Below are 27,924 nucleotides of genomic sequence, written 5' to 3'. Positions count from 1 at the left end.
CAATACTAATGCTCTGCTCACTCCCTATCTCCTATTCACAGTCTAGCTCATTCTACCCATCACAAAAGAATGATTTATCTTCTCTATTCTCTAACAGTGCTTCAAGTTAGTACAATTTATTTTAGATAATAGAAAAGTAGTTATCTGTGAATGCCATATTTCTGGGAACTCCATGAGGTCAGGGGCCCTGCCTTATCTAAATTTTCTATCTCCTATAAAATTAAGCACAATTCTCTGTGTACAGTATGTGTTAAATAAGTGTTTGTAGTATTATGTACTACATTGTCCCTTTTCTTTAAAAAAAAGATCAGATTTGAGTAGGAAAAGCAGAGAGATTGTTCCTTCTCTTGTCAACCCCAAAGCCTAGTAGGGCTTAAAGACAACTTGTTGAATGAATGAACTTAAGTTTAGCTCCCAGTGGAAAATGAGGGGTATTTCTGTTTCTATTTCACTTTTGGCTTTATATTTCCAGTATCTGACACTATCTGGATGATTTAAAATGCTGGCTGATTGACTGAATAAATGATCGACTCATGTCACAGAAAGAGGCTCAACCAGAACTTCATTTAAACAGCTTTATTCACTTCAGCAAGGCTGATAATCACAGATTGGATCATGTGGATATGAAGAAGGCCCAACAGGTGCTGAGCCCCCAGTGTTATAACCTGTGGTCACACCCTTCTGTATTGATGCAAAAGACTTGTGAGGGGTCTCTACCCAAGGAATCTTTGCCTTCTCCCTTCTTACTATGCTCCCTCTTCAGTCAGGCAGTGGCCAGGGCAGTAGAACCCTGTGTGTGTGTGTGTGTGTGTGTGTGTGTGTGTGTGTGTGTATGGGAGGAGTGGGGGTGAAGGGTTAGGCCCATTAGAAATATTTACAAATCCTTGTGGGGCAGAGGGGTAAAAAGGACAAGACAATGCAAGTGTGGGTATGAGAAAGGTATGGGGCCATGGGCAAAGATGTCACTGGGCCCCAGAGGATCCCCTCAGAGAGGTGGACTCAGCTGCATTGGATCAGAACAGGCCCTGGAGTTTGTGAGGTTGACAGGAAGAGGGAGGGGGGCCTTCTGGGAGAAACCTCAGATTAAAGTGAATGAGGTTGGGAAGGTGGGGCCCCTGCTGGTGCAAAACTTTGCATGGAGGGGAAATGAAGGTGGCAAAGGGAGGAGGGTCCAGAAATGAGCCCTGAAAAATAAGGGGGCTCCTGGGTTTGATTCTAGGTTCTTCCAAGAACAGAGAAAGGTACAATAAATTACTTGGAAGCCTTGGGATGAAAGGAATAACAGAAATGCAAACTATAAAGATTTAAAGATTGTTCACAGCCCCTTCCCACACACCTCAGTCCTGGACCCATCCAGGCAGCAAAGAGCTTCCTTGCTGGGGCCAGGCTTCCAAAAAGGTCTGCGATTCTGTAGAGGCTATGGGTTGCCAGTTTGGGGTCCTTTCAAACCTGTTCTAGTCCCATTGAATAGGGAGGTTTCTCATAACAACCTCCTCCTTTGTCCCCTGACCTCCCTACACACACATACACATCAAAGGAAAGAACATTCATCTGGGCTATTTGCTATTTACAATATACAAGTGTGGGTAGTGGGACTAGCTGCTTGGTTAGCATGGCCAGATCTTGGCATAGTGATGAAACTGGATGATAAGGGGAGTAGATTGTGCCCAGGACACAGCGATGAAAGCAAGAACAAGCTAAATCTTTGGGCTTGGGCCCAACAAGAAAAGCAAAACACAGGACTTCACCAAAGCTGGAAGTGAAATGGGGCACTGTGTGGACCCCTAGGTGCGGAGAGATTACACCCTGTGGCACAGGAACAGCACCTTCATCCTACCCCCAATTTCCAATAGCCATGGCTTCAGAATCCCTATAATGCCTTTTTCCTGTCAGTCTCCAAAGCCCCAGTCCCAACCACATACCCACCACTCTCCACTCCTAGAAGAACCTGAAAAAGCAATGGCCATAGGAGAACTGGGTTTAGAGCAGAAAGGAACCTTGGAGATCATTTAGTCCAACTGCTTCATTTTATAGAGAAGGAAAATGGCTGAAGGGAGGGTACAGGGGCTCACATGCTGAGCATGGGGAGAGCAATAAGGGCCGCTGCTGGGGGACACACAAGGGCCCAGTTGGGTCAACATCAATTCAATGGTGTCTGGATCCAGGGCATTCCTCTGGCCCAGGCCCTGCTCCTCATGCACTCTGTACAGTGGAGGGAGGAGGGAGGGAAGAAAGAAAGGCAGAGGGACTGGGGAAGGAGTGACCCTCCCACTCTCTCTGAGCCACCAGGGTGGGGTGGGTGGGCAAAGGGAATGAAGGAGTGTCAGTCTACAGAGCACAGGCAGCATCTACTGACCGCTTCTTCAGCTCCTTGCCTGGTTTTGGGGGTGGTGGGGGTGGAGCAGGAGCTGCAGGCTGCCCCCCCAACAGTGGGGTATCCTGCAAGTGGAGGGAGGGGCCGTGACCATGGTGATGAAGGACGGAGTTCTCGCCAGGGTCCACCCGAAGGTAGGCTTTGACCTTGTGGTGCCGGGCTTTCCCATCACTGAAATCAATCACTCGGCACTCGTAGGTCCCCTCATCTGTGGGCTTCACCCGGGACAGGCGGAGCTTGTGAGATATGTTGCTGCCAACCACCTTGACCACCTAAAGAAAGGGTAGAGAAGGAGGTTAGAAGTGACAGGCTGAAGAAGTATTCGATGTGGGGCAGAACCAGTGCATCAGATATTAGCCCAATAAGACCAGAGTTCATAAGAGAAGGAGTTTCTTGTTCTCCATTCTCAATGTATATTTCCACAAAATCCATACACATACCCCAAGATCAAGGCCCAGAGACATAATGGATTTAAAATCTAGTGGGATTTACTTCTTTCTCTCCTCACAGCTCAAGCATATATTGCTTGAAATGAGAGATACAAAACAGAGACTAGCAGAGCTATAAAAGAACACTGAACATAAAATGACAAAGCTGGAAGGGCCCTAGAAATATAGACTGAACTGAAAAGGTCCTAAGTACAGAAAATGAGAGTTGGGATGGTCTTTTGAACATAGAGCTGGGATATTGGATCTGGTAGGATCTTTATAACACAAAACTCAGAATATAAGACTTGGAAAGGCCCTTAGAACTTAAAACACAAGATGGATCTGTTTTTGAATCTCTTCATAGAGATAGCTTAAATGATTGTTCGGGGCTATGTAGAACTGGTTAGAATGTGGCATGAGGCTACAGTAGCAGCAAACTGGTCTGATCTGAACAGGACAATTCATAGTAGTAACATCTCAATTCATGAGGGACCAGAAATAGGAAGATTTTCCAGAGAGAAAAGTGTTGAGTTATCATAGCAGTTTGCATGATAATCCAAGAATACAAGAAACAAAGGAAGGAGACACATCTGAAGTCTAGAAGAAAAGGTCAGGAGCATGGAAATGATAGGATCCAAGGAGCAAACAGGAAAACATGATGTGAGGTCAGGCAGGTTCAAGAAACCATGTGTTTAATCAGTCTTGATGTTATAATAGGAGTTCATGTACAATTTGATTCAATATGGAGAGTGGAGCAGGGTCCTTTTCTCATGTGTTATAAATACCGCCCTCATGTATTAGTTTCAAAAGTAGAGGGCTTCCAGAACTGTGGACAGCTCCCAGGATGCTGGCTAGGTCTCAGCACTGTGGACAGTTCCCAGAGGCTAGTGTTTCCTGCAGGGAAAACAGCTGCTTGAGCTCACTGAAATTTGGCCCAGTTTGGTCCCCAGAGGCTCGTAGGGAGAAGTCTGCAGCCTGAGGGTACGGCTCAGTCATCAAATGCCTGTTATCACCAATCAGTCAACAAACATCTGGGCAGCACCTTCTTCCCTTTGAAAACTGCATTTACTAATGCCCATTTACTAAGTTCTCTCCCCCCTCTTTGGGATTTGGTTTGGTTTGTAAATTGATAGGACTAAGTGATCCTTAAGATCCTTTACAAGGTCATTTTGTGTTTTAAGTTCTAGGGCCTTTTCAAGTCTTATATTCTGTGTTTTCTGTTAGAAAATATGTTTGGATTCCTCTTTGAGACTCAAAAAGCCTAAACTAATACACAAATACTAAGATTTGTTAGTACTGAATAATTGTTGAAAGGCAAGCAATTTATAAAACTTCAAGTGCTACATAAGTGAAAGTTAGTGTGGTGTGTGGGTATAGGTGTGTGGATATGGAATGTGTAAAGGCAGTATGGTGCATTGAAAAAAGCATTGGACTCAGACTTGGAAAATCTGTGTTTAAGTCCCAGCTGTGACAGTAACCATGTGATCACAGACAAGATACTTCACCACTTTAAGTCACATTTTCCCAACATATAGAATGGGAATAATAATCCTTATTAACTACTAACTACTAACACACTAACTACAAACTACTAACAGTGCTATACCTTGCTAAGTTAAATGAGTGGAAAGGATTTTTACATCATCTGATGTCTCACTGTGACCTGGAAATAACGGCTGTTGGGTCATAAAGCCTACACTATTGAACTTCAACCTTTAGGACCTCCTACTTGGCTAGGAAAGCGCCATTGTGGACTTAATGCGTGGCCCATCTGTGTGTCCAATATCTGAAGGGCAACTTAACTGAGTATAGAAAAGCTTATCACTAGAAGGGTGGCCACTGGATTATGAATTATTGTGATCGAAGCAACCTATTACTCTCTCTCATATGTATTTTGAATGTTAAGAGTTTCGAGACTATCTAGTCCAGCCCCCTCATTTTACAAATTAGGAAACTGAGGTTCAGAGAAGTTAAATGACTCACCCAGAGTTACAAAGTCAGTAAGTGGCAGAGATGAGATTTGAAGCCAGGTCTTCCAACTTCAGACTAACTGCTTTTTTCATCTGCATCATGCTAACTCATAAACTATGGAGGGTTCTGATATGCATCAGTGGAGAGAGAGATCACAACTATGAAATCATGGATCCTTGAAGTAAGGTGCCTAATAAGTACATCTAATTAACTGGCTAAATCAATATTATTATAAGTTTATGGTGCATTCCATCCTCACTTTCACCTCACAGAATCATTCATTTCTTTCAGAGCTCAATTCATCTCCTAAAGAAAATCTTCCTTGAACTTCCTGATTAGTAGCTCTTTCTCTCTCCTCAAAGTATCTTTTATTTATTTATATAATCACATGTTTTATCTTCCAGTGTAATACAAGCAACGTGAAGGTAGAGGCTATTTTTAACCTTTATCTTTGTATTTTCAGGGTTTTGTATACAGTATATGTGTAAAAATGCTTGCTAAGTTAAATTGAATGAAAAAGGAAGAAGAGGAAGAGCAAGAACATGAGGAAAAGGAATATTTCTGAAGACCAAGAAAACTGAAAGGAGACCCAAGGTCCTATATCCAAATATAAATTAGCATATTGGTTTTGATTCTACGATATCACTGTTTATCAATGGTTAATGCTAACACGGTAAATTTCCCATGTTGGCCTGCTGTATCCAGTTAGTAGAAAAGAGAATAATTTGGCATCACCTAGCTATTCTTCAGGCCTTCCAGGAGTTGGACAATTTTGCTGTAGAACACCCTGTCTCATCTCTTCTTCAGAGAAATTCTGGTTACAGATACTGGAGTAGATAGAAGGAGCTAACACATCTCTAAGTTTTACATCATTCTCAAAGCTTGACTAGGAGAAGACCTTGTAAGGATAAAGAACTATTCCATGTTTTTATTTCTCCAAAAATAACCCCAAATTACTTCCTTCCTTATTTTGTAGGATTTAAAACTGGATGGGACTTTAGAATCTATTTAATCTACCCCTCTCTACAGAGAAAGCAAATCTATTTCTCCTATTAAAACAATGCAGTTTATTCCATTTCCTTATTTCTACAAAGAAAATTATGTTGCAGCCAACCAACTTTTTTATATCTTTCAAAAACCTCTTCCAATAACCTAGGCCTCTCCTTTAATTCATTCCTTCTCTGAAGAAGGAAGTCTAGATAAAGAATGTGGGATTTGTCCTCAGATTCTTCCCTTTTTCTCTTACTTGCTCTCTGGAAAAGTCCAATTGACCGACCCATTCATCCCTGGCTTTCCCCTTTCTTCATAGCTGAACAACCTAGTCCCCTCTAAGAAGCATCAGGCTAAGATCGATGCCACAGCTCGCCAGCTAATTAGCTTTCATACCAAATTGATTCTCTCCTAGTATTTATCACCCGATGAAATTTAAGACTTACTCACAGCCCGAGTGGGTGCAGCTTTCAGGTTGGGTCAATAAATCCGATTTATAGCCCGCCCTGGGTCCCTGGCTCTGTGCCAGAGGGGAAGGGAAAGATGAGGACCCAGCAGGGAGTGGCTGTTCCTGTTCACCCTGTAGTGGACCTGACTAGCTGGGCTTTCCTATAGTTCAGGAGGGGTCCTGTTCATGGCCATCATGAATTCACCATTTGGTAGTGGTGGATAAGACAAAAAAAGATTCCCTTTACTAGAGAATTTTAAGTTTTACAAAGCACTTTCCTTACAATGATTCTATGAGATATAATATTGTAGAACTTAGAACTAAAAGGTACTTTAGGGATGATCTAATATAAAGTCCTAATTTTATAAACAGGCAGCTAGATGGCCCAGTGATCGATGCTAAGCCCAGATCTGAGTTCAAACCTGGACTCAGATACCTACTAATCATGTTACCTTGGGCAAGTCACTTAACTTGGCTGGGCAGGTCCAAATGAGCTGGAGAAGGAAATGGCAAATGACTTCAATATCTTTGCTAAGAAAACCCTAAATGCAATATAAAATGTCTGATATGACTAAAAACAACCGAAGAACAACCACATTCTATAAGTGAGGAAACTGGATCTCAGAAATGTGAAATTATTTAACCAAAATTATCTTAGAAATGTGAAATTATTTAACCAAAATTACACAGGAATGCAGTAGAGACAGAAGTTGAACACAGTCCTCAATTCCAAATCTAGCATTCTTTCCATTATCACACATTGCTTCATTTTTTCTCCATCTTACAGATGAAGAAACTGAAGTTCCAAGAAGCTTAATGATCTGTCCATAATGACAAAGCTAGTAATCCAGGTTTTCTAACTCTAAAACTCCTAACTCCAGTGCCCTTTCTACTATTCCATGATGCCTTTCCAAAAGAGAAAAGATGCAAAGAAAATAGCCATTAGTACCCTGAATCTGCTCCTCCTGTCCAGAGTCTGTGCAGTACCATAGATCCATCAATGAAAGACCCATCAAATAGTATAGTAACAAGAGTGCTGGCTTGGATTAAGGAAGATTTTATGGTTCAGTCATTTTTCAGTCACATCAGACCTTTGCAACCCTATTTGTGGTTTTCTTGGCAAGGATTCTGGAGTGATTTGCCATTTCTTTTTCCACCTTGTTTTACAGGTAAGGAAACTGAGGCAAGCAGAGTGAAATAATTTGCCCATTACTGAGTGTCTAAGACTGGATTTAACTCAGGAAGATGAATTTTCCTAATTACAGGCCCTGTACTCTATTTACTACATTATCTAGGTGCCCCCAAAGAAAGGATCAACCTGGGTCCAAATATAGTCTCTTTTTAATGGCCATTGGCATTCGATAGTTAATGTATCTACTTCTGTGAGGCTAAAATGTGGTGATATCTTTTTAATATATATTTTGAAGACTTTAATGTATACACATCATCATAATCATCACTTCCACACTAAAGACATGCCTCTGAATCTCTCTCCAGTGAGATTGCCCTGGTCCACATCAGAAAATCTGATCATCCAGGTACTAGCTGGGGGGGGAACTTCCAGGTACCATTTTACTATTTAATATTTCTAGGTAATGTATTTTATTTTATTTTTTTAATTTTTATTTAATAATTACTTTATATTGACACTCATTTCTGTTCCAATTTTTTTTCCCTCCCTAGGTAATGTATTTTAACTTGAGCTTTCTAGAGATGCACTCCAGTAAACATGTATAGTCTTTGAGGTATGAAAGTCCAGTGAAATATGGAAAGAATATTAGAACATTCTTGTCCTGGTTCTGCCACTAATTCTGTGACCTTGAACAATTCATTTCTCTCTATATCTACGTTTTCTCTTCTATAAAGTGAGGAGGTTAGACTCAATGGTCTCCAAGGTCTTTTTCATCTCTAACATTCTGCATTATTGATGATAATATTCAACTATCATCAATAACAATAACAAAATAGTGATTTCCAATTTACAAAATATTTTACACATGTTAGGACATGCATCATGGATTGTTTCTTTTTTCCTTTTCTTCTTTCTTTCTTTTTGAGATGAGCTCTCTCTATCCTTCCTGTATTAGAAGGACAGTGGCCATTTATGAACTCAATCTCATTACTGATAGAGCAAGAGTTTTGATCTGTTCTTCCAAATTGGTCTTTTTATACCTTCTAAGACAGCCCCATTCCCAGGCTTATCATATTGGTGTCAGACTTGGTGCAAATACCCAAACTGATGACAAGTCACAACTCCCAAATTCAAAAGATCCACCAGACAGCCTCCCCAGCAGCAGAAATTATAGTAATACCTTACCAGGACCAGATTTTTTTCCTTCCAGCAGTAAGAATAGTCTACAGACTTAGTTAGTCTCTTCCAAAATTCTGCAGTCTTCTTGTAACCAAAAATACACAACTGTATTTGCATACAATTCAATTAAGTTCAGTAAACATGTAGCTTATGCTAGCATGTGCTATATGTTGCTCTAGACATGGAGATTAAAAAAAAATCCATCCTTGCTTCCAAGAAGCAAACATCTTACCAGGAGTAATCAACTTGTACCTAACTAAAAATAATATCAGACAAACTGAGGAGAGCATAAACAAGTCAAGGAGGCTTTGTGGAAGAAGTGGAACCTGACCTGAGTCCTGAAAGACAAGGATTCTGAGAGGTAGAAATAGTATTGAATTGGAGTATAATTCTAGGCAGCAGAACAAAACAAAGTTAACCCACCAGTTTACGATGAGATCACATCCCATGGCCTTGCCCTCAAAACTTCCTGGTCTTAACTCTTGGCCATGGGACCAATGCAAGACAATGGGCCAGCTTCTTTGGTCACTATCATTCTTCTTTTTCATCAGTTCTGAACACAGGCCATTGCTCTTGGACCATGTGCCTGAGTCTCTATGAATGGCTGAGTTTCATGTGTTTTGGCACAACCCACAATGAATGCACTAGCCAGACTCTGTTTACATGAATTTAAGAACTGATTTTACAGTGCAAATAGATGGGTCTGCATTCCCTAGAAGTAAGAAATCCCCAGCCACAAGGGGATAACAGACCAAAACAGGTCCTATTCTTATGAAAGCCAAAGAGTTAATCTGGGATGAGGGGGTTGATAATGTGAGTGGATAGGTGAAGACAAGAACTGGCTGGCACACAGGGGTAGCTCCATGGAACACAACGTTGGGATCTCCTTGGCTTTGAAAAGGATTGGTTCAGGAAGAGTTGGAATCCTAAACAGCTGCCAAGGCCTTGTCTCTTGAAGAAAGGAGACACACCTTTGTCCTTGAGCTGCCTTTGGGCCTTGGCATCCGGTAAAACAGCTGGGTGGTTGTGCTAAGGAGAGGTCTGAAAGTTGGAATAATAATGAGAGAGAGCTGGCTGGCTTGGGGTTTAAAACAAACATTCTTAACCTAGGTCTGTGAACTTGTTTTGTTTTTTTTTGTTTGTTTGTTTTGATAATTGTATTTTAATATTAGTTTCTTTTGCAATGCTACATTTTTTTTAGCATTTATAAACATTATTATAAGATTTCAGCAAGTTGTCAAACTGGTTTAACACACACACACACACACACACACACAACTGAGAAATCCCACTGTAAAGGAACTTGTAGCTGAAAAGCATTGTGATGGAGATGAAATATCACACTAGATTCAGGATCCATAGACTTGAATTTGAATCCTGCCTCTGCTAATTAATTACCTTTTCTAGGACTTTAGTCACCATTTAATCTAAGACTTTCTTGTCAATTTCTTTATAAGTAAAATGAAACAGACTAATAAATCTTTAGGGTACCTTCTAGCATTAGAGCCTATGAGAGAGATATTAAATCCTAATACTTCTATTTAATTCCCCAAAAGCAGTCATTTTTATCCACTCACACAACAATTCATGTCACATGGACTAAATAAATGAATAACAACAAAATAGTTACTTGTCTTCAAACCATTTCTAGCTGAATCACATCAAAACCGACGAGGACAAAATAGCAATGATGATGGTGATGATGATTACCCCTTAAGGACCTATGGTCTCTCTGGGGCTGATGTTTAGTCCATCAATATGACTTTATAGATGGTTTTTGTGTGGCCAAAAGCATGACCGAGTGGCCACTGTTCTGAGTTCTGAGCCTCTTCACAGTTAGCATGGCTCGTCCTTAGCTGACATACACAGACCAGGACCTGAAAGCTGGCAACCTACTACCATGGCCTTAGAAAAACGCATGGTTATGGATTCATGCTATCATGAGGCATTAGCCTGGAGTGCCAGTAAAAGAATAATACTAGCACATATTTCTATGGAGCTTTAGTTGGTAAGTTTATAAGTCACTGTCCTTACAAGCACCTTGTGAGATGAGAAGTATGTTATTATCTTTGTTTTACAGATGAGAAATAATCATTTTCCTTTAGAAGTGAAGTGCCATCCCACCAGGAAATAGGGTGGATGAGAAGACGCCTGAGTGACCCTTACATCTGAGGATTCCATGTTCCTCTTAGTTGGGAGCAGAGGGTGATGGGTTTCCTCTGAGGCACCAGGACCTGGAATTGGCTGGAGGCCCTGACGATCAGATGAGTTAGATTGGCTTCCTGACCCCTCCATTCCCTCTAAATGAGGGGCTGGAGCAGTCTTGCCAAGCTCTTGGGCCTAGTCTCTCACCCGAAGTCCCCGACCTTAGAGGAATCCAAGGAAATGCTTTTTCAGATGCACAGCGGGGAGTGAATTACCTCAACATCTGTTTCCCTCACGGATATTAATTATCCTTCATTTGTCAACCCTACGAGCCACTAATGGAGTAATAATGCTTTGAGCTCAGAGAGGACCTGCTCCTCAGGAGTGCCATGTGCTCTGCATACCGTCCTCCTCCTCCTTCTGATCTCAGTTGTATTGGGAGAAAAGAATACACATTTACATTCCCATTTCTTAGAGGGGGAAACAAAAGTCTAGTCGAATTCCTTCTAACTTCCCCCCAAACCTTGAAATGTCAGGATTGTTAACAATCATTCTGTCACCTTAATTCAATTCCCCCCAGAAACCCTTGCACAATATATCCCACCCCCCCAATCACTATCTCCCTAATTCCCCAACCCTTTCTCCTGCCAGCCAGACAGCCTCCCTATGCCTCAGGAATTCAAATCACCTCACCATCACAGACATCAACTGGTGCCGTAGAAAATGGTTTAAACTGAGGGACAAGAATCCCAGCACTGCCACTAATTTGCTGGGAAACCTTAGGCTCAGTGTCTGTGTCTCTCTGGGTCTTGGTATTCCTCAGGCAAAATGGTGAGATGATGCAAAATGGTCTCTTGGTCCCTTTCTGGCCACTACCCCACAAACAGCAGCAGCATGTTATATTTCATGAGTATGATGGGTAACAGCAGCATCTGCCTCCCAGGGCTGTGGAAAGAGATATGTGAAAAGCTTTGCAAACCTGAAAGTGCCATGGAGCATCAGCTCCTAAATCCTGGGCACTTTTGAGGCTGGGGGCAGGAGAACACGCCCCATGATGTTTTGATTACCTGCGCCAACGCTTTTGTCCCCTGCTTAGGGAAGACAAGGAAGGGCTGACAGGCGCAAATAGGCATCTCCCCACAGGGTCAGAGGTTCCCAGGAGGTATTGGCTAGTGACCTCTTCCCGCGACCGCCGGATTTCTCCATTTCATGTTTCAGTAGGTTAAAGGTAAAGGGATAAGGACGTGTTGACAGGCTTTATTAAGTACCTGCCACAGTGCACACTAAAAAAGGCTTCTTGGTCGATTAATTGAAAGGGATGATGGTAACATATGTGGAGAGAGTGTCCTTCTCCCTTATTCACCCTTCACCTTCCTGCTAAGAGATCAGACTTGACCTGTCACCTTCAAAGGCTCAATTGCTTCCTGGACTACACGCGCCCCAATGGCCAAACCATCATTCTTCCTACTTACGTGTCACTTTATATTTGTCAAAGCACTTTCCCATCCATTCTGTCACAAGATCATGACCATGATGACAGATTTTTATTGTTGCTATGGGATTTTCTCAACAAAGATACCGCATTCCCTTCTTTAGCTCATTTTACAGATGGGGAAACTAAGGCCACAGCGGGGCAGGAAGTACCATTGTCTCAGATGGGAAAGCAAGGTTAGGAAAGGCTAAAAAAGTCACACATGGAGTAAGTAGTGGGGGCAGGGCTGGAACTCAGCCCTTGTTCCATGCATCCCCATCACCTCTTTGGGCAGCTCTAGGGGAACATCCCACCCTTGTGCTCTGCCCCAAATCCCCCTCTTCTCTCCCTCTCTCCCCCACATCTCTGCCTTCTTGAAGGGCCATTTCCTTCCTAGTCTTTGCAAAAAAAAGGCTTCCAAAGAACGGTGCTCCTTCCTTATTCTACCCAGCAGGGTCTGCGCCTCTGATGAGGTAATTAGGATTCATTGCCACGGGGCTGGCAGGTTCTCCGTATTTGTTCAACAGGAGAGACAGCCCCCTACATAAATGTGTGCACTGTGAACATGGTACTTATCCTCCAGGGGGATGGAGGGGGGGGGGTGCGGTGTACAAGTAACAGAACTGAGAGCAAGTAGATGTGCGGAGGTTAATAATAATGGCTCCTATTTCCAGAGCACTTTGAGGTTGACAGATCATTTTCCTCACAACAGCCCTGTGCAACACCGAAGACATGCATGAGGAGGTTTGGTGACTCACTCACAATCATAGCTAGTCAATGACAGTTAGGAAGGGATTTGAATCCAGTTCTCAGTTTCTTTGCAAAATATTACAGGTTATTTTATCTGAATATTATCTAAATTCAATTCTCTTGTTTTACAAATGGGCAAACCAAGAGGGCCCAGAGAGGCCAAAAATCACAGTTAGTGAGTGTGCTCAGATTCAAACCTTTGTTTAGACTTCTTGCCTATGGAGAATAAATGGCACATCCCCACATGGAGCTATCTGGATTTTTAGTTTTCTATTAATTCTTTTTAAAGCTTCAGAAATTTAAAAGCACATCTTGCTTAAGACCCTGCTGACAAACCTTCTGATTCCAAAATGCTTCCAAAAATTGAGCCCTTTCAGCAAGAATCTAACTGGTGGCAAATGGAGAAGAGAATGTTAACAAACAGAGGTTCGCCCGTAAATCATAATGACTTTCTCGCACAAATGCATTGACATGGTTTAGCTGTGCAATTAAGCACCTAATTATGCTGAAAGACACAAAGCCCAATTATGGCATGACCAAGCCTGGGGCTTCTTTCTTCTAAGGCAGACTTTGTCACACATTCCCCTTCCTCTAGTTTTTGGGAAAACTGGGACAGTGTTGCTAAACCTTATCAGGAAAACTGGCTGCCTCAAGCAGGAGATTCATGGTCTTATCCTGTGACTCAAACTAAGGTCTCATCCTAAGAGTAGGAAGGACCCCTTGAAGTTTCCTGGTCCAATCCTTTGTTTTAGGATGTGTTCATACTAATGCTGACCCACCACTAGGTCCTGTGCTCTTTTCACTGAGAACGCTCCATAAGAAGGGGTCACAGCTCGCTGCAAGGGAATATATCTTACAATCTGTCATAGGGTCAGTGGATAGTCCCTAGATAGGTCAGTCAATGTCTTGGCTAGTTCCTTGATAATCAATCAGTAAACCACAATTATTGATCCCTAAGCGTTTTTTCTGTAATCCTAATAGTCGACGGTAGGGATCGGGGACATAGAGTTACACACACAGAGGCCCTACTCTCAATAAGCCCATAATCTAATGGGCCAGGAAGAGAAGAGCGTGAATAAGTAATACAATCGAGAGTGAGAAAAACAGAAATACCATGAGAACTAAAAGGAGAGAAAATCACTTTGGGAGATATGTGAATGGGGAAGGGGGGCGATTCAGAGGTCAGAAAGGAATTCATGGCACTCACTCCTGAATTTAGACCTGAAGGAAGGGAGAAGAGACGGAATGGAACTAATGTAAGTAAAGGTACAGAGACTGAGAGAAGGTAGGCCAGGACTACGGGTTCGAAAAAGTCCACATGAAACACAAACTCTATGTGCATAGGTAAACAACAAAGCTGAGACCTGAACACAGACTTCGGACTCCTAATCACAGGAACCAGGATTCCTATCCAAGGATGGATGTTTCTGGGACTCTATTCTTATGGTCTCCTTCATTTTGTCACCGCTCTTCCCAGAACTTTACTCCTTAGACCTGGGACTAAGTCTCATCATTGAAATTGCCCTTTCTTTACACAGTAGATGCTCAGTAAGTATTTGTTAGTTTTTTTTTTTACCATGCTTTTTAATTATGTGATTGAGAGCCTGTCTTCCCAATGGTCTACTTGGACCACATCACTCTCTTATTCAAAAAATCCTTTAGTGACTCTCCATTGCCTAGAGTCCAAAGTCCAAACTCCTTAGCCTATTATTGAAAGCCTCTAAGAATTTCCTCCAACTTGCTACAGATTGACCCCGGACTTCTTGTTTCCTGTGCATATGTCCTATTTTCCCATCTCCATGTTCCCTCTGCCCAGAGCGAACTTCTTGCTTCCAATTCATGCTCAGGACAAATCTCTAACCTCGGGAAGTTCCTCATCTGTCATGTGTTTGGGTGGGACTAGATAATTTCTGAGATCTTTGCTGGCTCTAAGTTTATATTCCCATGAGTAACCATTTGGGTGCTTCCTCCACCAACATAGATGCCAGCCCTCTGCTCTGTGGCAGATGGCTTGAAGCGTTTTTGGGGTGAAGAAAATCCTGCTCCTAGGGTCCATCCTCTCGGCATTTAGCTAGGCTAGTACTCAGGTGACCGACGATCCATCCTCAGGACTAGTCAATCAGTCAGCAAGTGCTCACTGAGCACCTGCTCTGTGTCAAGCACTGCACCAGGTTCTGAGGAAACAGGCCCAAAAGGGAACCAAGGTCAGAGTCTTTCCGGCTTGAGGGCACTTGCCAGAAGTGTCCCGGCACCATCATAACCTTAGAGAGACCCGGGTTACCATCTGACCAAGGGAGGCAGCAGACTTACGTCAGCTCCCTCAGTTCCTGCAAACTGCAAGTAAGAGTCCCTGCCCAGGCTCCCTCAAGGAAGGGACATGGGATCTGGGGAGATAACGAGGGAAGGCTTTAAGAACTAGAAAGTCTTATCAGGGTACAGTGGATAGGATGCCAGCACCGGAGTCAGGAAGATCTGAATTCAAATCCAACCTCAAGCACTAGCTGTATGACTGGGCAGGGCACTCAACTCTGCTTGCCTCAGTTTCTTCATCTGTACAATGAGCTGGAGAAGGAAATGGCAAACCACGCCGGTATCTCTGCCAAGAAAAACCCTAAATGTCAAGAAAAACACAGACTTAGACATATCTAAAAATAACCAAAAATCAAGGTGTAGGGAAGGGAAAGACAATATAATGGAAAGAATACTGGACTTGGAGTGAGGAGATCTAAGATTAAGTCCCAGCTGCCATTTCTTAGTTGCATGATGTTACATAAATCATTTTTCTCTCCTTAGCTTAGGCTGCTCCTTTGTAAAATGGACTAGATTTTCTCTAAGATTATTTCCAGAGTTAATGTTCTACCAGTCTATGATTTATAATTTTGTTTTGAACATGTGCAAGGACAATATTCCCAAGTATGGATTCTCCCTCTGGCATCTTTGTACCATGGCAGATAAAAAGGCATGAATTTATATGTATGTGTGTAACACATACATATATACTATGTATATAAATTATACATATTATACATATAAATATATGCATATACTATATATACACATATACTATGTATATGAATATATAAACATATACTATATATGTGTGTAAATACATACACCTATATATACTTATAATATATGTGTATATATACAATAATATATATGCATATGTTATAAAATGTAAATACATATACATATTCATACTATTTATATGTATATACATATATACCTATAATATATATGTAAATATACACATATACTATATACATATGTAAATACATACACCCATATGTACTTATATAGTATATAGTACATGCAGATATACTGTACATATAAATATACACATATATAAAAATATATATACCTATATACTTATACTACATGTGTGAATATATACACATATATTATATATGTAAATGCTATATTTATAATATAGATGTAAATACACACATATTATACATAGTAAACATGTAAATATATACACCTATACTATATGTATGTAAATATATACTACACAAATGTAAATGCATGCATAAACTATATAAATATACCCTTATATTTATTAAATATAAACATATTTTGTATTTCATTCTATTTAATATAATTATATATTTTATAATATAACTAAATACAAATATATGTTACATCTATAAGTATACATCATCTCCCTGTTCCTGTGTATTATGCGTGCATGTGTAGGGACATGTAATGAGCCCTCTGTTTGCAGGTAGAAGAACTGAGTCTGAGTTCAAGCTCTATCCCTTGCTGATGGACTTTGGGGAAGCCCCTCTCTCCCAGGGCCTCAGCCCCAGTTATACAATGACGTTCTGGATTCCCCGATCTCCGAGGTCCCTCCGGCTTTGGGACGCCCTCCTCCTCGTGTTCCTCACCCTGCAGCCGCTCTCCCCAGTGAGACACTGCCCCCCCGCCATGATGGCCCAGATGTAGGGCCGGGCTCAGGGAGGTTGGCCAGGATGCAGATAATCAGGCTGTGCAAGCAGGGCCTCAGAGCCACAGTCCCCTTGGTGCGTTTTCTTTGACAAATGCAGCTGCCTCTTAATTATTGATGGAAACACCGGGGAGTGGGCAGGAGACGGATTGCCGAGGCTAGTTTGTGCAAGTCAGGGAGTCTCAGCGAGGTGGGCTGCTCCAGCCCCTGCTGAGACCGGGGCGACAGAGATGGCCGAGTTGACCAGGATGTGGGGCAGGGGCTGGAAGACTCATCTGCTTTTTTTCCCCGTCCCAGAACTGCAATCAAAAGGCTGATCTGCTGTTTTTACTAGCCATCCCACCACGTACGAGCTTCTTAGAACCGCTTTAGGTCAATGAGCACTGATCGAAGCCTCTCTCTCTGCAGGCCCTACGGTCAGTCTGAGGACTTTCGGCTCAGAATTGATGCTTCTCTTATGGCAGGCAGCAGAGGACCAGAGAGGTGAGAACTGGAATCATTTTTAGGTACCAAGCATCTAGTCAAATCCTAACTTTTACAAGTGGAGAAACTGAGGCCATAGAAGAAAAATTATGTGCCCAAGATCATGCAAACTCCTATGGGACCCTCCCCGGCCTTCGCCCTGGAGACGTCTGTCTCTAAGGGAAGATCCCGGTCTCGGAGCTCCACCGACCAGCTTCCAGGGGCCATTACTCTCCGAGGCTGGGCACCGTGCCCGAGGAAAGAGCCATAGTGCCCCAAGGATTCCGAATGATAAAGACCCAGAACCCGCTGTTTTCAGTATCAGGTGTGTAGAGATCGATTGCACTGTGTCCAAAAACAGCTGCTTTTGTGCTTTGGTGGGTGAGCGTTTGTGTGCACATCTCTGGGATTACTGACAGACACGCGGGGGTACAGTCCGCTGTGCTGGAGGAGACACATGTATAGGTGCCTGTGTCCATGCACAAATACGTGTATCCACATGTCTCCATACGCACGGGGCTACAGAGAGCTGCTGGGGCAGACCTGGGCACGGGGCTGGGCTCCCCACTGAGTCCTTCCTGCCCTCTCTGTTCTGCAGCTCCTGTTGCCCCTCCCTGGTTCATCTGCTCTCCTGACCTGGGCAGGCTGCGCCCAACGCCCCAACCACACTGTGCCTCCAGGCTCGGGTCTGTGCCCACGTGTTCATGCACATGTGTGGGTCAGTCCAAAAACAGAGCAAGCTCTTTGTTCTATCTTGTAGAAAATAAAACTTCAATGTAAGCGTCTCAAGGAGAAGCCCCGTTTGTGTTTGCCTTTGAATTTCGGCTTCCCAGCACTGAGCCTGGCACATAGTAGGTGCACAATAAAACCTTTTTGGACTGATTGAACTGATTTTAGCCAGTGTTATTTTTCATATTATTATATTACATATTATATACATATATTGTTTTTTCAGTGAATACCTAGATGTTTTCCTTCCAAAGATTTCACTTTCAAAGTGATTTTATTTTAGGGGCGCAGCTTGCGTTGGGGACAACCTACACTTGGTGCATGCACATGTATATCTATGTAAGCAATCTCAAATCCAGGAACATTTTAATTCTAGGATCACAGATTCAGACCTGAAAAGCATTTTAAAGGAGTTATCTAGTCCAAATCACTAGTTCCACAGATGAGGAGGCTGAGACCCAGAGGGGTTAAGCGATTTGCCCAATGTCACACAATCAGTGAATCTGAACCCAGGCCTTCCGTCTCCAAACCCAGCACTTTTCTCCCCTCTCACAAAGACTGCCTTCGTTTATGCACGAGCTGCAGGCACAGGCGGGTGGCAAAGGAAGGTGCCAAGCAGACAGCGGGGACCCGGTCTCCTGAGGTAAAATTCGGAAACTGTGTTCCTGTAGAAATAGTCTCACTTACACACTGGAGGCAGGAGAAGAACAAAGCACTTCGGCCACACGCCTGAGGGAATGAGCTTTCGCAGACTGACCAGGAAACCTTATCTCATTGCTCATGACCCATTTTTATGAGAAAGTTTGTTCTCAGTGTTCTGAGGTCCAAACAACCCATTTACACATAAATTTCTGAGGGGAAAATAACAATAGCTAGCATACACACAGCCCTTTAAGATTAGTGAAGTACTTTATATACAATATCTCACAACAAGCCTGGAAGGTAGGTGCTATTATTGCCCTCATTTTTACAGATGAGGAAACTGAGACCCACAAATGTTATTATCACTGCGCCACCTCGATACCTCGGTATCTCCCAGAACCCACCACTAAGTTGGGGCCAGCCTGTGTGTGCCTTTATTTTACAGAGACAAGTATTTAGGCTGAACCCATCATTTTGTGGATTTAGTGACCTATAACTTAGTCTTCGATAATGGCCCAGAGCACTCATTGATTAAGGGAGTGTGCTAATGTTCCTATATCCAGTATGTGTTGGAGGCAAGACCCAAATCCAGATCTTCCTTCAGTTATCCATCAGGTATATTATGTATATCAAATCAATGAATATAGATTATCAGAGAGAGAAAGAACCTTGCAGATCTAGCCAAAACCCCTCCTTGGTAGAGGTGGGAGAAATATTTCCCAGCAAGGAGATAAAGACAAGATTTGATCTAGAATTTATTAAAACATTATTATTAGCTTCTCTTTGACAACTAGATGATGCAGTGAATACAGCATCGGAGGTAGAGTTCCAATCTGGTTTAAGATACCTACTAATTATGTGACTCTGACCAAGTCACTTAACCCTATTTGCCTCAGTTTCCTCATTTGTAAAATGGGCTGAAGAAGGAAATGGCCAACCATTCCAGTATCTTCGCCAGGAAAACCCCATGTTTTGAAGATAAAAAAAACCTTCAATTAAAAAATACTAAAGAAAAAAAATTTTTAATTAAAAAAAAAAAAAGAAAAGAAAATCCCAAATGGGGTTGTGAAGAATCAGACATGACAAGGAAATATCAGTTACCTGAGGGCAGTGACTGTTTCCCTTTCATCTTTGAATTCCCTCCTTAACACAGTGCTGGGCACATCATTCTTAATAAATGTTTGCTTCTTGATTGACAAATGGACCCCTCACCCCAGAGCTTTTTCCATCAAACCCTACCTCCTCTCTAATATTGTGTTCATATTGGGGGCTTTCCCAAACACCCCAATCCTGCAGTAAGATGCAAAAAAAGCTTAATACAGATGCCAATCTCTCAGTGGGAGCCTGGGATGAAGGGGGACAAATTGGGGGGGTAACAGCAGCAGGCAGGAGCAATCAGGACTAAGCACATTTATTATATTAACTAATTAGCATCTTCACATTCCCCTCACGTGGGACTAAGCAGCCTTGGAATTCTAATCCGCTAAGTCAATTAGATTAGTCTTTCCTTGGCCCGGACTCCCTTTTTCTTAAACCCCAAACAGAATCAAAAGAGAGGAGCCTCAGTTTGTATAAAAAGAATGCAGCCACCTGCTTGGGCTTAAGCGATCTGAGCTCAGGCAGCAAATGGGTCATTCAGGAACTAAAAGGCTCTCCTTGGGGAGGGGGAAGGAAAGGCACTCGCTGAGCTGAAAACATTTCTGCTTTCCAAATGTTACTTCAGAGAAGGTCAAATGACACTCCGGATGGTTCCAGCATTTTGAAGGCAAAAAAGGCCAAAGACCGACAGAAGAGAGGCTTTGGATTTCTGTATGGCAACTCCTTCAGGGGGAGGAGAACGCTGCCGTTGGCACCCAACCCCTCCTCTCTGCGCAATGCTGGGAAAGTCTCTTTCCCTCTTGGAGTCTGAGTTTCCTCCTCTGTAAAATGGGGGTGGACAGTTGTGAGTGGGAAGCCTTAAACAGTTACAGAAATGGGTGATTATCAATGATGATCACTGTCATGGGGACCACTGGATCATGACACTCTTCCGTAGCCATCCAACTTTTTAGATGCCTGTGCCCTGTACCAAAGGACCCCTTCCCCACTAGGCATGAGGTTCTACAAGGAAGAGCCCATGGTCCAAACTTGTCTGCATTTCCCAGAGTTCCAAACACAACAGGCACATAGAAAATAACAAATATTGTGGAACGAATGCCATTGTGTTCATGGAATCGACCTTACAGTGCGAGTCTGGGGACCCGGCCTCTAGATCTGATATCAGCTCGCTGTGTAACCGCCAACACAAACACGTTCCCTGCTCTGAGCCGCAGCCCTATCCTATGTAAAAATGAAGACATTCCATTATACTGCAGCGTCCCCTATTGCCTTCTGACTCTGACAATCTGCCTTGCCCTCCTAAGTCCTGGCAATGCAGATTCTAGGATTCCTCCTAGCTCTGACATTCATGTTCTTCTGTAGTATATGATTCCATTCCAGCTCCGGCATTCCATGTTCTAAAGGCCCTCCCAGACCCAGCATTCTGTATCCTATAATGCCTTCCAGCTCCGGCATTCCGTGTTCTAAAGGCTGTCTTAGAGCTGACGTTCTATAGTCTATAATTCCATTCCAGCTGACATTCCAGTTCTAAGGACCCTCCCAGACCCAGCATTCTGTATTCTATAATGCCTTCCAGCTCCAACATTCTGTGTTCTAAGGGATCTCCTAGGCTTGACCTTCTATGTTTCAAGGTCCCTTTCCAACGCTGACATTCCACATCCCAAGAGCCCTCCCAACCCTAACATTCTATGTTTAATTACCCCTTACAGTGCTAACATTACATGTTCTAAGGGCTCTCCCAGGCCAGGTACAACAGATTTGCTAATCATTCCTAACTCTGACATTTTATATTCTACGATCCCTTGCAGCAGCAGCTCTGATATTCCATGTTCCAAGGTCCCTTTCCAGCTCTGACAACCTAAGGTTCTATGATGTTGATTCCTTGTTCCTTCCTCACAAGAAAAAAAGGCTAGCCATCACCAACCAGACTACCTGGTCAGCCCAAGAAGCTCTGTGCACAATTGTCATAGAAAAAAAAATAGCAGCGATTCTGTTCCATTAGATTCCTCATTCCCCCAAATAAAAAATGCTGCTGGGAAGCCCAGTGAAAAACATCGGGCCGCACACAACCTTAGCCCTTACGCGGAGAATGGATTTTCTCCCCCAGTTCCTCCTCCTTCTCCTTCCCCCTCTCATTTGTTGTTGTCATTCAACGGGCTTGAAAAATCTCCAGCCTTTAAAAATCACAATGGTCCAATTTTTTCTTGTGCCGTTCCTCCTCCCCCAAGCTCCCTGCTGAGCCGAGGAAAGCAAAGTTTACAGCTGTGTCCAAGGCAAGAGCGCAAAGCAGGATCAGAACTCACGCTTATTTTCGTGGCCTCCTTTCCAGCTTCCTCCTGCTGAGATGCTTTCAGCTGAGGAAAGAGAGAGAGAGAGAAAACATTAGTTTGGCTCGAAGGTGGGAGGGGAGGGGGAGGAAGGGGGGAGGTAGCAACACCTGTCACATTAACTCACATATTTCAATTTGCACTGTGAGCTTCAGAGATTCATTCATTCATTCATTCAATCATCCATTCACTCAGCAAACATTTATTAGGAGCTTCCTGTCAGCCTCTAAAGGGCTGGGGTGGGGGTTCAGAGAGAAAGTTGTAAGGTGTGGGGGCTTCCTCAGTCTAGAAGTGGGGTGGGGGAACAAAGTATCCTAGAACACTGGAATGCATAATAAATAGTGCACGATGAGTTTTACAGAGATGCAGGGGAAAGGACCAAATGAGATTCAGGGGGAATCAGGAGACCACTAAGCGGGGGAAGTGTTTCATGGAGAATCCCGAGTTAGAATTCAAAGGATAAATAGGGAGGAATTCAAACAAAAGATAGAGACAAAGAGAGGGGCCATTTCAGGCACAGGAAACAAAGGAATGAAATGGAGGATGAGAGGCCATGGGAGGAACACAGAAGGGGATAGGAGAAAATGATGCTGGAAAAATATGAATACTTAGCTGAAGAGACATCACTATGGGGTGGGGCTAGTGGGCAGATTTTCCAAGTGGGGGACCAACATAAGACAACTCCTGTGTATTTTATGTATTTAAATAATGCATTATGTCCATAAGCTTCACCAGACCACCAAAGGGATCTAGAACACAAAAAAAGTATGTCCTGAATGACCTGGACTTCTTCACCCCACCTTTGCCAGTATCTGATTGACCTGGTTGAGGACCAGGCAAGGTAAACATGGCAGTGTGTGTGTGCATGTGTATAACCTTGGGCAAGTAATTTTACTTGGATAGAATTTAACTTTTTTATCTATAAAATGTGAGGAGGGATGGAGAAGAGATGGGAAAGATAAATGATCTCTAAAGTCCCTTCCAATTTTGAAAAAATAATATAAACTTGTGAATATATATGCAAATGAATATATTATGTCAGTGTATATCCATACAAATATCTGTGTGTATATTTGCATTCCTATGTGCATAAATCAGGTGCAGGACAGTATATTAGAAAGGGCACTGGACAGGGTTTGAATGCCAGCTCTGACACTTATACAGTGTAATTTGGGGCCTAATTCTCTGGGTCTCAATTCCTCCTTTGTCAAATGAAGAAGTCCAACTAGAATAAGGGTTTATAATCTTTAGTCCATGAACATTTTTTAAAAGATTATTTAAAGAATAACTTGATAACTGTATGTAACATCATTGGTTTTCTTTTTACTCCTATGTGTTTTATTTTATGTATTTAAAAACCTCATTATATAACAGGGTCTGGTTTCACCAGACCACCAAAGGGTCTAGGACACCAAAAAAAGTGTGGAATTCCCAGACTAAATGGTATTTGAGATTCTTTCCATCTCTCAGTCCTGTGTTCTAAGTCAATCAATCATTCACTTAACTCTCTAGATCTCTGATTCCTCAGCTACAAAACAGGGGAAATCATCTTTTCAATTCCAAGCTACCTTGAAGGGCAGTGGCAAAGAAAACAGCCTAAAAATGCTAAGTGCTGCAGGAACGGCTGCCTTTGTTGTGTGTGAGCGTACCTGTACACCCTTCTGTGAGCATATGGATTTATCTTCCACTGCAATCCCTTGCCAGTGGGCGCTTCGCTCTGGCGTGGAAGTGACCCCGGGTTCTTGGAAGCTCTGCCAGCAGCCGGTAGCTCCCACCCAGCCGGAAAGCTGTGGGTTGGGGCTGATGACAGCGTGTGAGATCACAGAGCCAGCCCATCCGAGTGTGGTGAGGCTCCCACCCGAGGGCTGGCCCCAAGGATGAATATTTTGGGCCACAGTAATTTATGAGACTGTCAACATTAAGGCATAGGTGGGGTACCCTGCCAGTGGAGGATGACAGAATCATAGATCCAAAAATAAAAGGGACTGAGAGTCTATCCAGTCCAACCCCCTCATCTTACAAATGAGGAAACTGAGGTCAAGGGAATTCAAATGGCTTGCCCAAAGAAACATGTGTGATCCCCATCAGAGCAGGGGGCTTGAAGCCACGTCCTCTCCAGAGCCAGTGTCCTATCGTGCCCCCCTGCTCCCCATACTGCCCCCCATCCCGGATGGGATCAGGGCTCTTTGGGGCGAAAATCCCCATTTGTGTGTGCCATAGCCGCTGAGTATAACTGAGCCTCTCTAGGGAGGACCACAGACTCCTAGACCCAGCGTGCCGGAACCGTGAGACCTCCTCGCTCACCTGCCACATGGAACCCGAGGCTCAGGAACTTGCCCAGGTTCACAGCTGACAAGTGTCAGAACAGGGATTCGGGCCGAGGCTTCTGAGTGCAAGGTTAGCATCCTTTCCCTGTGCCATACGTCCTGCCCAGTCTAGATGTAACTACAGTTCTTTTGAATATAAATATATGTTCATGTTGTGTGTGTGTGTGTGTGTGTGTGTGTGTGTGTGTGTGTGTGTGTCCCTCTGTGCACTGACTTGTGTAAGAAGTGTCTTTACCTGACTACTAAGGTGGGGGTCTCATGCCGAGCTGGAAGGTGATGGGATCGGGGAGGGATGCAGGGTGGAATGCTCGCCCTGGCTCTGGGAGGGAACCAGGGTGGGATGCTCGCCCTGGCTCTCCATCAGCCAGTGGGGTGGCTCAGCCCAGCAAGCTCCATCACAAAGCACAGAAAGCAGTGCAAGCCGGGGGAGGGCTATGGGAAGTGCTGGAACACCCCCTCCACGAAGCTTGCCCTGATTCCCCAGCTGGAGGCGATTTCTCCCACCTCTGATTACATGGCCTTTTATGTTCCTCTTACGAATTTATACTCTAATTTGTATTCCATTATCTGCTTAATGGCACACATTTCTGTAGCACAACCATCCTGGGAGGTAAGTAATGCAAGTATCATTACCTGGATTTTACAGACAGGAAAGAGGCTCAGAGAGGGAGAGAAGCCTAGAAGCAAAAGCTCTGGATTGGAGGTCACAAGATCTGGGTTCGAATTTTGACTCAGCTACTTACTACCAGTAGGAAGAGAGGCAAATCACTTTTGTGCCTCAGTTTCCTCATCGGTCTAAAATGAGGGGGCTGGGCTTGGATGATCTCCAAGATCCTCTCTAGCCCTGATTCTATGCTGTATTATCTTAAGAAACTTGCCCACAGTCTTCTCTCTTCCACCATGAGACTAAAACCTCCTAAAAGGCAAGGACCATATCTTAGTTATTTTTGTAACTCCTCTGAGGTCTATTGGATGAGGAACCCTCTTAGACAAATCGCCTGAGCCTCTTTTTCTCTGCCTATAAAACTGGAGTGAGACAGGGTGAGAGAGTAGGGAAGAGAGAGAGCATCTGCACTGCCTGGCTTATGCAGCTACTGCAAGGATCAAGAGATCATTGGTGGGAAAGCACTTTGAGAAGCTGAAAGTGCTGTACAAACATAAGGGATTACTGTTACTAATTATTATTAGTAGCACAGGATTATGGGATTTGGAGCTGGAATGGGCTCTGGAAGCCCTCCCACCTTCTGGGAGAACGAAAATGACTTCTTTAAGGTCATAGAGACAGTGAGGAGCAGAGCTGGGATTTGAATTTGGACTGTGTCTCTCCACGACACCGTGCTACTCAGAATGCCAAGATCCAGGGCCTCCTTGAGGAACCCCTCCAATTTTGTGTCTCTACATTTTCATGGGGGAGGCTGCCGTTGACACCATTTTTCCCCCCAATATCAGACCCAGCCTGTGCACTACCATCCCTCCATGGGTGGTCAGCTCACATCACAAAAATGAATCTGCACGAGATACCAAAGCTTCCTGCTTATTGTGGCCAAGGCCTTGTTGCTACGTGAGCAGAAAGAGAACAGAAGAGAGAAATCTTGGTTCTGTATCCAACCCGGGGGAGGGAGGCTGAGAGCAAAGAGGAACAGGGTCAAGGGAAAGGGGGAAGGAAAAAGATGGAGGAAGGGATAACAGGGAAGATAAGCCCTCGATTACTTAGAGGAACATATGGATAGGGCAACAAATCCTGTTGCTGATGTTATCAGAATGCCCCATGAGAAGTTGTCAGTGTTGGAGGGTACGGAGAGGAAAAAAAGAAATCTAGTTGAAAATATTCCCAAATCAATGTCCAGTAGGGTAGAGTTGGGCAGAAAGAATGGAAAAATTGCAGACACAAGGCAACAATGACCTCTCATTGCCTCCATTTAGAGCTAGAAGGGACCCAACTGATCATTTATGAGAGTGAAGAATGTCACAGAGATTTTGAACTCTGGTTCTCGGATTCCAAATCCAGTCCTCTTTCCACTGCTCCATGCAACCCCTGGGTCTGAATGGCAAGACCAACACTAGCTCTTTATCCCTCACAAATAGCCTCAATTAATAGAGTTGCTTGGTTGGTTCTGGAAGAGTTCAAATCAATTTAATAAACATCATTTAGTAAGCGCCTACTATGTGTCAGACACTGTGCAATGTGTTTTAACTGGGGATATAAAAATTAGCAATAGTCCTTGGCTGTCAAGGACTTACAGTCTACTAGGGGGACAACATGAAGAAAGCATAGGATAAACGCAAACTATTAAAAGAAGGAAAATGGAAAGAATTGAGGTGGGAGGGAATTGTTCCACTCTTGCATATAAGAAGAGCAATCATGTAATGCAAAAAAAAAAAAAATTATAAAAGGTCTCTCTCCTATTTAAATCTCAGCTTTTATTCTTACTAATTTTGTGATCATAGGTAAGTCAGCTAACATCTCATAAGTGTCCTCATCTAGAAATGAAGGACATATCATTGGCGCTTCCTACTTCCTAGGGCCAGGAAAACTCCCTGTAAACCTGAAAGTAAAAAATGCAGGCTATTATATTTCACCCTTCCCAAAAAAGGAAGGCCCTTGAGTCCTTTTACCCTAAGTCTAGGACTACTGTTCCTACACTAATAATAAGAATAACTAGGGTTCATATTTATAAGTTTGCAAAGTTTTTTACACATGTTGACTCATTTGATTCATACCCTAATTGTGCTATTTTTGTCCCCATTTTACAAATAAGGAAACTGAGGCATAAAGAGGTTAAGTGATTTGTCCAGGGCCACATGGCTACTTAAGTGTCTGAGGCAGGATATGAATTCAGGTCTTCCTGACTCAAAGTCTTGCACTGAGTCAACTAGATACCACTGCCAGCCTCACTGCTCTCAGCTACCTCTCGTCCTGAGGCTGAATTAAAGGCTTAGCACAGGGACCAGAGCTGAAAAAGTCACTCTCTAGGCAAAGGTGGGCAGCTGTTTTCCTTCCATCCCTCATTCCCCGACCCTCAAGGCCAGTGGCTTTTGGCATAAGCACGAGTAACCACGATTTCCTACCTTGCTCCCAAGCCCCAATTTGGAGTCGTGATGTGGGGAGTCCCAAAGGTGGGAAAAGGGACTGAATTCTCCAAACATATCTGTGGTCCCCAGAATACAATGCCCCCAAATACAAAGACATGGCTCCCAGATGTCTATCAGCTCTTTTCTATGGATCCACATTTCCAAACTGATCGATGACAAAATACCGATCGATCATAAGTCACATTTTATACCCAACAAAACGCTTTCCTCGCTGCATTATCCAGGACATGCATGATCTCGGGAGTTATGAAATGAGGGAAATGGACTTCGTCCAGTATGGTCTGTGAACTGAAGTCGATCCACTGCCTGTTTTTTCTATGGCCCAAGAACTAAATGTCTGTTCCACCAATAATTCAAGTACTACCTTCATAGCCCCAAGTAACTATAAGAACCCAGAGAAGGACACAAGTGT

The 27,924-nt window shown here is 43.2% G+C and overlaps 1 protein-coding gene across 1 annotated transcript in view; it reads right to left on the bottom strand.

Moving 5' to 3' along the window:
• Nucleotides 1–561: 561 nt before the first annotated feature.
• Nucleotides 562–27,924, bottom strand: part of VSTM2L (V-set and transmembrane domain containing 2 like) — an 87,983-nt gene continuing 60,620 nt past the window's right edge. The window contains exons 3-4 of the mRNA XM_051979360.1: nucleotides 22,069–22,119; nucleotides 562–2,646 (exon numbers count right to left, since the gene is read on the bottom strand). Coding sequence (XP_051835320.1) covers nucleotides 2,329–2,646; nucleotides 22,069–22,119 — 369 coding nt within the window. The 3' untranslated portion in view covers nucleotides 562–2,328. The remainder of the gene's footprint in view (nucleotides 2,647–22,068; nucleotides 22,120–27,924) is intronic.

This window comes from Antechinus flavipes, chromosome 2 (genome assembly GCF_016432865.1).
Source record: "Antechinus flavipes isolate AdamAnt ecotype Samford, QLD, Australia chromosome 2, AdamAnt_v2, whole genome shotgun sequence".
Classification (NCBI taxonomy): domain Eukaryota; kingdom Metazoa; phylum Chordata; class Mammalia; order Dasyuromorphia; family Dasyuridae; genus Antechinus; species Antechinus flavipes.
This window is presented reverse-complemented; position numbering and strand designations above follow the sequence as displayed.